This window comes from Lemur catta, chromosome 1 (genome assembly GCF_020740605.2).
Source record: "Lemur catta isolate mLemCat1 chromosome 1, mLemCat1.pri, whole genome shotgun sequence".
NCBI lineage: Eukaryota > Metazoa > Chordata > Mammalia > Primates > Lemuridae > Lemur > Lemur catta.
Window position 1 is genome coordinate 81,872,200 of NC_059128.1, and position 12,580 is coordinate 81,884,779.

The following is a 12,580-nucleotide window of genomic DNA, read 5'->3' on the forward strand; positions in this document are numbered from 1 at the left end:
GAAATGGAATTAAGGCAATTGTCCAGATAACTCAGGATAAAACACTCTCTCTCTCTAGAATTGCCCATATCTCCATATGCAAAGGACTGAAGCAGTTTTCAGCTACTTGAAACAAACCAAATCTGCTTCTACCATCATTAACTATATTATTCCAAAGTTTCAATGTTTTGGACTGAAAGGTTTGGGGTTTAGACTATGTGACTGTTGATCTCAGTTGTGCCATTCATTCTGTGAATATAGACATAAAGAAAAAAAAACCTTAATTTGGTACCTTAACTATATAAACTGGTATCAATATCAACCCCTAACAGGTGAAAAACTTACTTTTTATAGACTCATACTATGTTAGGACTGAAGTGGACCTCTGAGTTCACCTAACCCAGCTCCCTCACTTTATAGACAGAGAAACTGGAATCCAAACAGGTTCAACAACTTGCTCAAGGTCACATTGATGAGCCCCAGCCCAGTGCTTTGCTTAATTACACTATCGGCTTATCAGTGGGTCTACCTGTGGCAAACCTTTCCAACTGCTTCATTCAGTATGTTTTCTCCCATCTGCATTTTGTCTGATCATATCTAGAAAAGGTGCTAAGCATAGATGTAGGTGACAGACTATGATTCAGTGGCAGTCAATCAAGAGGAAATTTCCCTATACTGTCACATAAATTCTGGACTTTCATTAAGAATGAAACCAATTTGGATACTGAATATGAGGAACACTGGTTTTGTTTGCCATCTTTTAAATCCAAGTACTCATAAGCTTTTCTCTTTAGCAGGAAGAGAGGAAGAATATGGTAAAATCAGAAATGACTGGTAGATTTGGCCTCTTGAGTTTGTCACATGCTGTATACAAAAAGCCCTAACAGCAAAGATAGAGAAATACTAGGCCAGAGAATTTGGGCCCCAACCCTTTAATCAGCAAATGGGACAGATCAATGAAACAGACCAATGTTTTCAGTGGCTTTCGATTTGATTCCAGTGACACAGACACAGTCTGACTTCAGTGTCGTATTTATTTTAATATTGCAGTGAAAAATACTACTAAACAGAAAATGTAATAAAGTCAGTATCAAGCAAATTGCTTCTCATTTTTTGTAGCAGGAAAAACTTTTTTTTTGGCAAATGGTTCTGTAGTTATAGAACATGAAGACACATAGAATTAATCTCCCCAATATGAAAATGTCCCCAAATTATCAAGTTGAAAGGCACATACCACTGCCCCAGCAGTTCATTCAAGTTGTCTTTAGCATGTGAAATTTTAGTTGTGCTTTTAGCTTGTTATCACTCTTATATGACCTTAAAAAGTGACATCCGTGCATATGTATAATTTCTTTTCAAATGGACCAATCCTCTTCCTCTTTTCCGATTTTCATTTCTACAGATCAAATTTTGTTCTTTGTTTTATAAAGGACCTAGTCCATGTTGGTTTCAGAAAGATGCACTTCACAGTTTGTGCTCTATTTTATCTAGAAGCAAAGTTTGAATTAACTTTGTGTCCTAACACAGAATGGAGTTTCTTGATATATCAGTGTGATGGTGCTTCAATGTTGTCATTTGTTGGAATGCGAAAGTACCGGATTATTGTCTTTTCTCACTGGTTGTTTAAGGCTTACTTCGCTTCCAGAAGAGATGATTGGCAAACTATTATCCATATGGTATCTGATAAGGTGGCCGACATTATCAAATACATGATCCTTGGTCCTCACCTTGAAATGGAAGTACAAATATATTTAGGTTTAGGTTAAATAATAGGCCTTCTGAAAAATATAAACAGTTAAGGAGAAATTAGATATATATCCCTATAGTAGATATTTTGATGAATAAAGAAGTTACTTTTTAGCTCTTATCCCTCAGTAAACAATTTTCTCATTCCTCATTGCCACTTTAAAGCAACCGTCCCTACAGGTTAGGAAAATGGTAAGCACTTGTCACTTAATCCAAATCAATGCAATCAGCTTCTTTGCAATGTTATTGTTTGATATATTCTACCACATCACCACTTCTATAAATATTTAACTGGTTTGTATAAAGGCATGAATCCCAGGATTATAATTAACTACCATCAAGCAGATTGCTTCTATTAATATGTTACCCTGTCTCTGTAGGAAGCAGGCCCTTCAGGAGAAGTCCTACCACTCCTTGGAGGCTCAACACTCCTCTGTCCTCCAAAAAGCCTCCTCAGACCTTTCTAATAGGCATTTATGTCTTCTTCCTGCAGACTTCATAGTAGCTGAGTCACAAATATTTGTCGCATGGAACTTACTGCCTGCATGCCAGAGGAATTCAATTTTCCTACGCCATGCCTTCTCCTGTGGAATTTCCTCCCTAGTATTAGTGTATCCTCACCCTATGCATAGACAGAAGACACATTACTATCCGTCATCGCTCCACCAGTTTGGTAGCCTACTTATACCTGTGCTCCTGTTTTGAGAGTGGCTGGGAACCATCCAGGAGAGGAAAGGCATGCAAGGCAGCACCTTGTTATGATGTAATTCTGCTAGATCTCCTACAAGGGATTCTTTGAGTTTTGTCTAGATACTGGTTTTAGATATTTAGACATTAAAAACATACATATTATTGGAGTAATTCACAGAATTTGAATATGGACTATGAATTATATAACAGTATCATATCAATGTTAAATTTCCTGGTTTTGATCATTATACTGTGGCTATGTAGGACAGTATCTCTGTCCTTAGGAAATACACAGTTAAGGACTTAGAGGAAAAGGGCACAGTGGTTCCAATTGACTCTCAAATGGCTCCAAATCTTGAAGAAGTTTTTCATCTCCTCCGTCTTATCCCCAACCCTCATCAAATCAGCTGACCAATCCTGCCAGTCTGTGTTCTTAATTCCAGCTCACTCTGCCCTCCTTTTGTTACTTCTCCCGCCTCCATTCTGGTTCAGGCTCTCACCACTTTTTACCTAGAAGCCCCTAATTATTTTCTCTGTTCCTGGTCTTTCCGCTCTCTCTACTGATCCTGCACACAAATGTCAAATTAATCTCCTAGTGCAGAGATTATAAACTGGTCACTCTCTGGCCAAATACACTGGATGTTTTAGTTTGCTAGGGGATGGGGTGGTCACCCATAGAGAGTTCTAAGTATTTTTAATTGAAATAGGATTCCTATAAAACTCTGGCTTCGTGGCTTCTTTGGAAAAAAATCAAATCTGGCCTCACTGGGCCTCTACTCCACGTGGCAGCAACCGGCTGGAGCTAAGTGGTGACTGTCCCCCTTACAGAGGACATGCGCTTTCCAGCCCAACACAGCCCACCACGCCATATGCTCACTCCATGTCCTATCCAGCTTTATTCACTCACAGTACTGGCCCTGCCCTGCAGACATTCGAGGTTGCAACAACGCCCACATAGGATATTTTTCACTGTCGTAAAAAACACATAACATGAGATCTACTTTCTTAACAAATTTGTAAGTGTATAGAATAGTATTACTAACTAGAAGTACAATATTGCACAGCAGATCCTAGAATTTTTCATCTTGCATGACTGAAAGTCTATACCCGTCAAACAGCAACTCCCCATTTTCCTCTCCCCCAATCCCCGGCAACCACCATTCTACTTTCTGTTTCTATGAGTTTGTCTACTTTAGATACGTCATATATGTGAAATAATGCTGGTATTTGTTCTTCACAATGCTGTATTTGTCCTTGAGAACACTGCATTTATATGACAGGATTTCTTTCTTTTTTATGGTTAAACAGTATTCCATTATATATATTAATATATACCATATTTTATCTATTCAGCCTTTGATGGACCTTTGTTTTCACTTCTTATCTGTTGTAAATAATGCTGTGATAAACATGAAGTCACTTCAATATCCTAATTTCAATTCTTCTGGATAATTACCCAGAAGTGAGGTTGCTAGATCATATGGTAGTTTTATTTTTAATTTTTTGAGGAAACCACAAACGGTTTTCCACATAGGCTGCACAATTTTACATTCTCACCAATCGTACACAATGGCTCCAATTTCTCCTCATCCTTACAGGTACTTGTTTTTTGGTTTTTTATAATGGCCATCTTAATGGATATGTGGTGACACCTCACTGTAGTTTTGATTTGCATTTCCCTAATGATTAATGGTGTTAAGCACCTTCTCATATACCTGTTGGTTATGTGAATGTCTTCTTTGCAGAGATGTCTATTCAGGTCCTTTGCCTATTTTTAAATTGGGTTATCTGTTTTATTTAGTATTGAATTGTAGGAGTTCCTTATATATTTTGGATATTAACTCCATATCAGATATATAATTTGTAAATAGTTTTCTCTTGTTCTATAGTTTGCCTTTTCACTCTGTTGATTGTTACCTTTGCTGTACAGAAGGCTTTTAGTTTGGTCCCACTTCTCTAGTTTTGCTTTTGCTGCCTGTGTTTTTGGGGTCTTATCTAAGAAATTATTGCCAAGATCAACATTATGAAGTTTTTTCCTCTACATTTCCTCCTAGGAGTTTTATAGTTTCCGGTCTTAGGTTTAATTCTTTAATACATTTGAGTTGATTTTTGTGTATAGTGAAAGATAGGGGTCCAATTTCATTCTTCTGCATGTGGGTATCCAGTTTTCCCCATGCCTTTTGTTGAAAGGACTGTCCTTTCTCTATTGTGCAGTCTTGGCATCCTTGTTGAAGATCATTTGACTGTACGTGAGTGGGCTTATTTCTGTGCTCTCTATTCTGTCCCATTAGTCTACGTCTGTCTTTATGCCAGTATCATGGTGTTTTGATTAATGTAGCTTTGTAATATGTTACGAAATCAGAAAATGTGAGGCCTCCAGCTTTGTTATTCTTTCTCAAGATTGTTTTGGCTATTCAGGGTTCATTGTGATTCTATATACATTTTAGAATTGTTTTTTCTATGTCTATAAAAAATGTCACGAATTTGATAAGGATTGCATTGAGTAGTACGGATGTTTTAACAATGTTAAATATTCCAATCTGTGAACACAGGATGTCTTTCCATTTATTTGTGTCTTCTCTAATTTCTTTCATCAACATTTTGTAGTTTTCAGTGTACAAGTCTTTCACTTCCTTGGTTAAGTTTATTCCTAAATATTTTATTCCTCTTGGCGCTACTGCAAGTGAAATTGTTTTCTTAATTTTCTTTTTGCATAGTTCATTGTTAATATATAGAAATGCAATTGATTTTTGTAAGTAGGTTTTGTATTTCCTGAAATTTTACTGAATTTGTTTGTTCTGACAGTTTTTTTATAAAGTCTAAGATTTTCTACATATACGATCATATCATTCGCAAACAGAGATCATTTTACTTCTTCCTTTCCAATTCAGATGCTTTTTCTATTCTTTTCTTTCTTTTTTTTTTTTTTTTTTTGCCTTATTGCTTGGGCTCATACTGCCAGTATTATGTTGACTAAAAATGGTGAAGGTGGGCATCCTTGTTGTGTTTTTGATCTTAAAGGAAAAGTTTCCAGTTTTTCACCATTGAGTATGATGTTAACTGCAGGCTTTTCATATATGGGCTTTACTATGTTCAGGTTATTATTATTTCCTTCTATTCCTAATTATTTTTAGTGTTTCTATCATAAAAGGGTGTTGAATTTTGTCAAATGTTTTTTCGGTATCTATGGAGATGATAATGTAATTTTTATTTTTCATTCCTTTAATGAGGTATATCACATTGATTGATTTTTATATGTTGAACTATTCTTGCATCCCAGGGATAAATCCCACTTGGTTGTGGTATATGATCCCTTTAATGTACCATTGAATTTGTTTTTCTTTTCTTGTAGTGTCTTTTTCTGGCTTTCATATCAGGATAATGCTGGCCTAATAAAATGAGTTTGGAAGTGTTCCTTCCTCTTCAATTTTTTGAAAGAGTTTGAAAAAGATTAGTGCTAATTCATAATATGGGGCATTCTGTCCTGGCACCAAACTATGCTGACTTGGGGAGGGGGTTGGTGCAGGTAACGTGAGATTGCTCTTCTTACCCATTTCCACATGGCTGTTCTCAGCTTTATGCTCACTTAAGGTACTGCAACTTCTTAACTGGACTCTGTTATTCTAATAAACATATTTTGGTTCAATGTTTCTGTGGGGGAATTAGGGATGGGACTTCCTATTTTGCCACCTTACTGATGTAACCACCCAACGGGCTTTTACTGCATCATTCTCCTTCTCCAAAACTGCCAATGCCTCTCCACTGTCTGAAAAGTTAGGCATTTCGATCTATATTCCCACCTTACATGATAGCTCTAACCTACCTTTCCAGAATCACTATCTACAGGCATCCTCTGTCCCAGCCACACATCTTCTATTGACTTAATACCATTCTATTACTGTCTGTTCCACTGGTTACTTCACTATTCTCCTAATGTCCCCTTTTTGAAATTCTGCCTTCTATCAAGGTTCACCTTACATGTCAGAATCTACAAGTAGTTTTCTCAGTTTGCCTCAACCAGATTGACCACTCTATCCTGAGAAACTCCATATGCTCTGGTCGAATCATTCTTATCTAATTCAGCCTTGCATTATAATTATTTAAGCACTTGTTTTATGAAATTATCCGCACCCTGAGAGTAAGGACTATGTATGTGATACTCAACAATGGTCAACTGTGAATCCCTGTATTTCCATAGAGTAGGTATTCATTTAATTCATTGAATTGAATTGAGAAGGGCAGAAAGCGGCTGTCCTCTGCTTGATACTCCAGGGTGGCCTCCCACGCTAACCCCTTCACTGGCCTTTATTTAGCATGTCCTACACCAGCTGGAAGGTCCAAGAAAAAGCAAACGCTTAGCCTTGAACACTATTTAATACCAGAGTTTTGATGTCATTCAGAGGATCCTTAATAGAACAACATCCTGTGAAACCTGTAATGAGAAGTCAATGATACCTTGCCTTCAGGATCCACCAGGAGAAGATGTTTTGCCTGACCTCCCTGGAGTCCACTCAGCACATACTGGCCAGGTGATGTTGCACTCTCTCGAACCAAAAAGTCCCCATCCTTTACCAAGAGGCTCTCTGCCGCCTTCCTGCTCAGCTTGCCATGGTAGCACTCTTCATTCCACAGCTGCTGCTTAATGTGTGGCAAAGAATGTGAGCTGGCAGTCTGGGCTGTGGCACCTGGCTGAACAGTTTCTGGTGGCTCTGAAGTCAGAACACAAAGAGAGACATCGCCAAGTTACCTCCTCATCCATCCATTCATTCATTCACTCAGCAAATATAACTTGAGGTCCTACTGTGTGCCAGACACTGTTTAAATAACAGTGTTTCTGGAACAAATGAGGTTTTTGTTTTCAGAACTCCCCTAATTTAATGGTAGATCCAAACGTTGCCTTTGGCTTCTGTTACCAGGAAAGTCTTGCCCAGGTGCAGGAGTTTTTCTTTCAGATGAGAAATGGAACCAACCCATGAGAACCGCTTTTATAACTGCAGAGAGAGACTCTTTATGTCCCAGGGGCTGCTTGTTAAAGAGAAAGAGGCTTGTGCTGTGCTGTACCTGCCTTATAGATAACTTCTACAATATTTCCAAACTCTTTGAAAATAGCTATGATAACTTTGAGCTATTAATACTTTTTAGTATTTAGCTTTTTTCGCTTTTTTAAAAAATATCAAATTACTAATGTGCTTCTAGACATTCTTCTGGCCAAAAACTTCAAAGCTTTGCTAAACCTCATAGCATTCCTATTAAATGACCACTCTGTTTTTTGTGTCATTCACCTGCCTGGACAAAACAGAGCTGATGAAGTAAAAGAAGACAAATCATCAGGGAGGCATGGCCTGAGGCAGCTCCCCAAGGCTCTGCAGAAGTGTTGTCCAGAGTTGAGAGCACTGAGAATGAGAAGGTATATCCAGTTATCCAGTTAGCACTTTTTTTTTTTTTTAAAGACAGAGTCTCACTCTGTTGCCCAGGCTAGAGTGCCGTGGCATCAGTCTAGCTCACAGCAACCTCAAACTCCTGGGCTAAAGCGATCCTCCTGCCTCAGCCTCCCGAGTAGCTGGGACTACAGGCATGTGCCACCATGCCCAGCTAATTTTTTCTGTATATATTTTTAGTTGTCCAGATAATTTCTTTCTATTTTTAGTAGAGACAGGGTCTCGATATTGCTCAGGCTGATCTCGAACTCCTGACCTCGAGTGATCCACCCGCCTCGGCCTCCTAGAGTGCTAGGATAACAGGCGTGAGCCACCGCGCCCGGCCCAGTTAGCACTTAATAGTACTATTGATACTGGTAGTAATAAAAAAATATTGTGTAGTTCTCATTTATTGAGTATGATAGGAACTACTAAATGCGTTACATAAATTATGTTAACTCTCAAAATTAGGCAAGGAAATGGATTTTTGGAAAGGTGGATTACTCACAGTCACACTACTAGAATATGTTGTAGATCTGGAATTTGAGACAAGGTCTATCTGACTCCAAAGCCCAGGTTCTTAATCATCAAACTCTGAGACCTTTGCCTTGGATATGAAAATCTCTTAATTTTCTAAACTGATCTAGCCACTCTATTTCTGTTGTACCCACAAAGGTCCCTAGTAGACAGCAAGGCTAACAGGATGATATACAGCATCTCTGGAAGTAATGACATAAAATTCTTATGTCTGAATCCAAATAAAAACTGTATGTTGAATATGGCAAATTTACCAGGAAAATAACCATAGAAACAGACTTTGTCTTTTTAAATGCAAAGGCTCTTTTCCATAGAAACCAACCTTCATCTTTATTAATGCAAAGGAGTACTTATATGTCTTCATGCAAGGGTCTCACAAATGAGAAATTCTCTTGACTATGAGTTTTATAACTTATACATGACCATCCCATGAAGTCATTGGTGTTGGCAACCAGTGTCCTATAGACATAATTTCAATTCTCCTACTGTGTTATGGTTTTGTCCCTACTTAAGGGCTTCCTTCTGCATAACACAGTGATGATTCACAAATATATCTTTGTAAAAACATCTTTAGTCTAAATCTAATGGCTGGAAATATTCTCCTCTACAAACAAACAAGTCTTTTTATTGTTGCCAGAATTAGCCTGACAAAATGTGTACAGATTTGATGAATAATACTAGTAGTTGGCCTTAGTGCTGCCTGCTTTCAGGCACGATGGAGGACTTCCAATGAGTAGCTGTGTGTGTCTGTGCGTGAGAGAAAGTGTGTGAGCGTGGGAGGGATGGATGCAAGTGCGTGTGCGTCTGGGTGCATGCATTGTAATGTGTGATGGCTTTGGTTTGTTCTGAGATTATGGTGAAGAGCTTTTGGACAAGGACAAAACAAAAGAAAAACAGACATTATATCATCCTGAAAAGAGGCAACAGATCACGGGCCAGCCAGAGGATATGGACAATGTTTTCCTAACATAATTTCCCAAATGAGCACAAAGACAAGATACTCTGTGCTGGGAGATTTCAATCATCCAAACATTTGCTGAAAATCTAATTCTTCTAAAAGCAGAATATGTGACAATTTTTTAAATTTTGTTTTAATTTTAAAAGTTATACGTGCTAATTTTTTAAAATCTAGGTAACAGAAAAACAAAATAAATCACCTATGGTCTTATCACTAAATACAACCATTCTTAACATTGTGGTACACTATCCATTGCTCCTTTTTAATGTAAAATTAACTTTGAGAATGATAATCATAATCAAACTATAATTATTTATATACAATTTCTATACAATATTTAATAATTTTTGGATTGATATATTTTCTCAGAAGTAGTAGTGATGGTTAAGGAAACAACAAGGAAGGCCGATCTAGATTTAATTGAGACCAAAAAAAGTGGTAAGAATCATGGAAGAAAGTGATCGTCTCGGAGTTCCTATATGTAGCTAAAGGCATATTGTTCAGAATCAGTACTTCAGAAAAGCACAGGATAGATAAGTATATCCACAACCATATTTACCTGATGGGTGAAACCTCCAAAAGGAGGAATACAGCTTAGGGAGGAGAAAAAAGCAAACATGCAAAATCCGGATTAAACAATTGCAAGTAATCCCAATGGAAAAGGAAGGATGACATATTTAAAGAAACCAATGTGAACTGTAAAGATGGCACCCTGATTAATTCACTTTTTAAAAGCATATATAAAATTATTTTTATAGTATTACTATATTAGCAAAGGACTGGGAAAAATTGAGATGTCCATCAATAAGAGACTGGTTACATAAATTATGATGCATTCACACAATACGATAGAGCAATTGAAAAGAATGAAGATCATGTGCCAACAGACAAATCTCTAAAATAAAAGAGTAAAATAAGCAAGTATAAAAGGGTGTTAGGCCAGGCACAGTGGCTCACGCCTGTAATCCTAGCACTCTGGGAGACTGAGGCGGGAGGATTGCTTGAGCTCAGGAGTTCAAGACCAGCCTGAGCAAGAGCGAGACCCCATCTCTACTGAGAATAGAAGGAAATTAACCAAACCACTAAAAATAGAAAAAAAAATAGCCGGGCATGGTGGCGCGTGCCTGTAGTCCCAGCTACCCGGGAGGCTGAGACAGGAGGATCGTTTGAGCCCAGGAGTTTGAGGTTGCTGTGAGCTAGGCTGACGCCACGGCACTCTAGCCCAGGCAAGAGAGTGAGACTCTGTCTGGAAAAAAAAATGGGTGGGGGAGGTTATTATAATTTTCATTTAATTTTTGAAGGAGATTGAGATAGATAAAACCAACGGTAGGAGCTAGATATCGAGAATGATACAAAGCTGCCTTATGCCACCAATCTTTGAGCTACTAAATAAAAGAAATAAACTTCACTCCTGTTTTAAACTACAGTGTTTTGGAGAGTTTATTTGTTATGGCAGCTAAGACTGAAACTAATAATAAATCAATAAAATATTAGGTAGTACCAGAACTAATCATTTTCTTCTGCCATGTTTGATAAGAATAAAGATTGTGTCAGACTTTTCTTGTGTTGGCACTGTGAGAGGATGACCTGAGAAGCCGCAAGGGCATGCTTGATAGAGATTAGGTTAGTAATTCTGATTTGCTTTTGTTTGGTTTGGTTATACCGAGCTGATCAGCAAGGTTTTGTCTGGATAAGAGAGACCAAGTATGCCTAAAGAGGCTAAAGAGGATTTTTGAGGGAGGAAGGAAGGAAATAGGAGGAATCACTGGGGGAAAAGGTTAAAGGTACATTTAAGACGTTTTATTTTAAAAGTATATGTAAAGTTATCCCTACTCCATCTCTTTGATAAATTTTCTTAAATCAACATTATTTGTGCTTTTAGACTTGGATTTAATTTTTTTGGAGGGAGCAATAGCAGGCTGAAATTAACCCCAAGGGGGCAGCAAGATGTGCAGGAGGGTATGGTACATGAAATCCTAGTAGGAAATATGTATATATAGAGAGAGAGAGTACCAGAGGCATGAATTATTAAATATGTTGCACCACCAAAGCATGGAGAGGAAAACCTGCTGAAAAAAGAAGGCTGGATTCAGGTAAAATACATTCTGACGTTATAATTTTGGACAAGGCAGGCCTTATTTATTTTCAACTAATGATAGGAATTTTGTTATGGATTAATTTTGCCTTTTCATATTAATGAATTGTCTATGGCAAAAGGTAAAGCTTCTTTGCTTGCATTATAAATACTTTTAACATTGAAATCTTGATTATAAAGGAACTGGAGTTGTAAATCAAAGAATACTTAACACCAACAATCACCTAATTTGGGGCACCCACTAAATAAGTTTTCTAATAACATGTTGGGGTTCTGAAAAGTCCAAGAAATGAAAGGTATCAAGTGTAAACTCTTCTAAAGTTACTTTTAAAACCTAGGGTCCAGAAACTTGTTTTTTCCAAAAGCTATCCTTGTAACAAATGTCACCTATCCACACAGGATATTTCACATTGAACAGCAGAGTAAGCGCATTTGTTGAACAGTTGAATCTGAATTCATTTCATATCCCATCATCCATTCCACAAGATGCTCTCCCAAGTAGACACAGAGATGCACTGCCCAGATCCCCCTTCAAGGAAGGACCAATTGCCCCAGGTTCAGCTGTCAGCCTCCAGCTGACCAGCCCTTCAGGCTCTGCCTCAGTTGCCCAAGGGCTTGTCCTCCCTAGTGTGGCCCACATCCAAAGAGAGAGATAAGCAGGGATAGAGAGGCTGTAAGTGGGATTGGCTGAGGCTTTGTCAGGCCTGCACTGTAGTCCCACCTCCGTCTCTATGCAATCCTACTTCCTCCCACTTGCTTCCTGATACTTGTCCGATAAAGACACTGCAGGCCAAGCTCCATTTTAGTGTCTGTTTCCAGAGAACCCAACTTGGATGAATTGGGTGCCAAGAGTGAGCATAGAAAGTCAGCAGAAAGATGGAGCCCTTGCCATTGGCTGACAATGAGGACCTTTGTTTCTTAATCTAGAGTTAAGATACTCCGGTGAAGCCCAGGCTAAGCAAAATCTCCTTTTAAATTTCGTGTCACCATTGTAGCCACGCCAGATAGAAAGCTGCCTGTGGCAGTTCTGTAGAAACTTCCTGGGCTAGTGAAAAGACTTTCTCAGTGACTGGTTCTCCATCTTCGGAGCAAACCAGATTTGACATCAAGCCAATCTCTGAACTCAACAAGCTTCAACATCTTACGAAAAGCATTTTT

General features: G+C 38.2%; 1 protein-coding gene across 1 annotated transcript in view; it reads right to left on the minus strand.

Annotated features, from left to right (window-relative positions):
* Positions 1 to 764: 764 nt before the first annotated feature.
* The window catches only part of SHC4 (SHC adaptor protein 4), a 114,758-nt gene continuing 102,942 nt past the window's right edge, over positions 765 to 12,580 (minus strand). The window contains exons 11-12 of the mRNA XM_045528692.1: positions 6,871 to 7,124; positions 765 to 1,706 (exon numbers count right to left, since the gene is read on the minus strand). Of these exons, the coding sequence (XP_045384648.1) occupies positions 1,551 to 1,706; positions 6,871 to 7,124 (410 nt within the window). The 3' untranslated portion in view covers positions 765 to 1,550. The remainder of the gene's footprint in view (positions 1,707 to 6,870; positions 7,125 to 12,580) is intronic.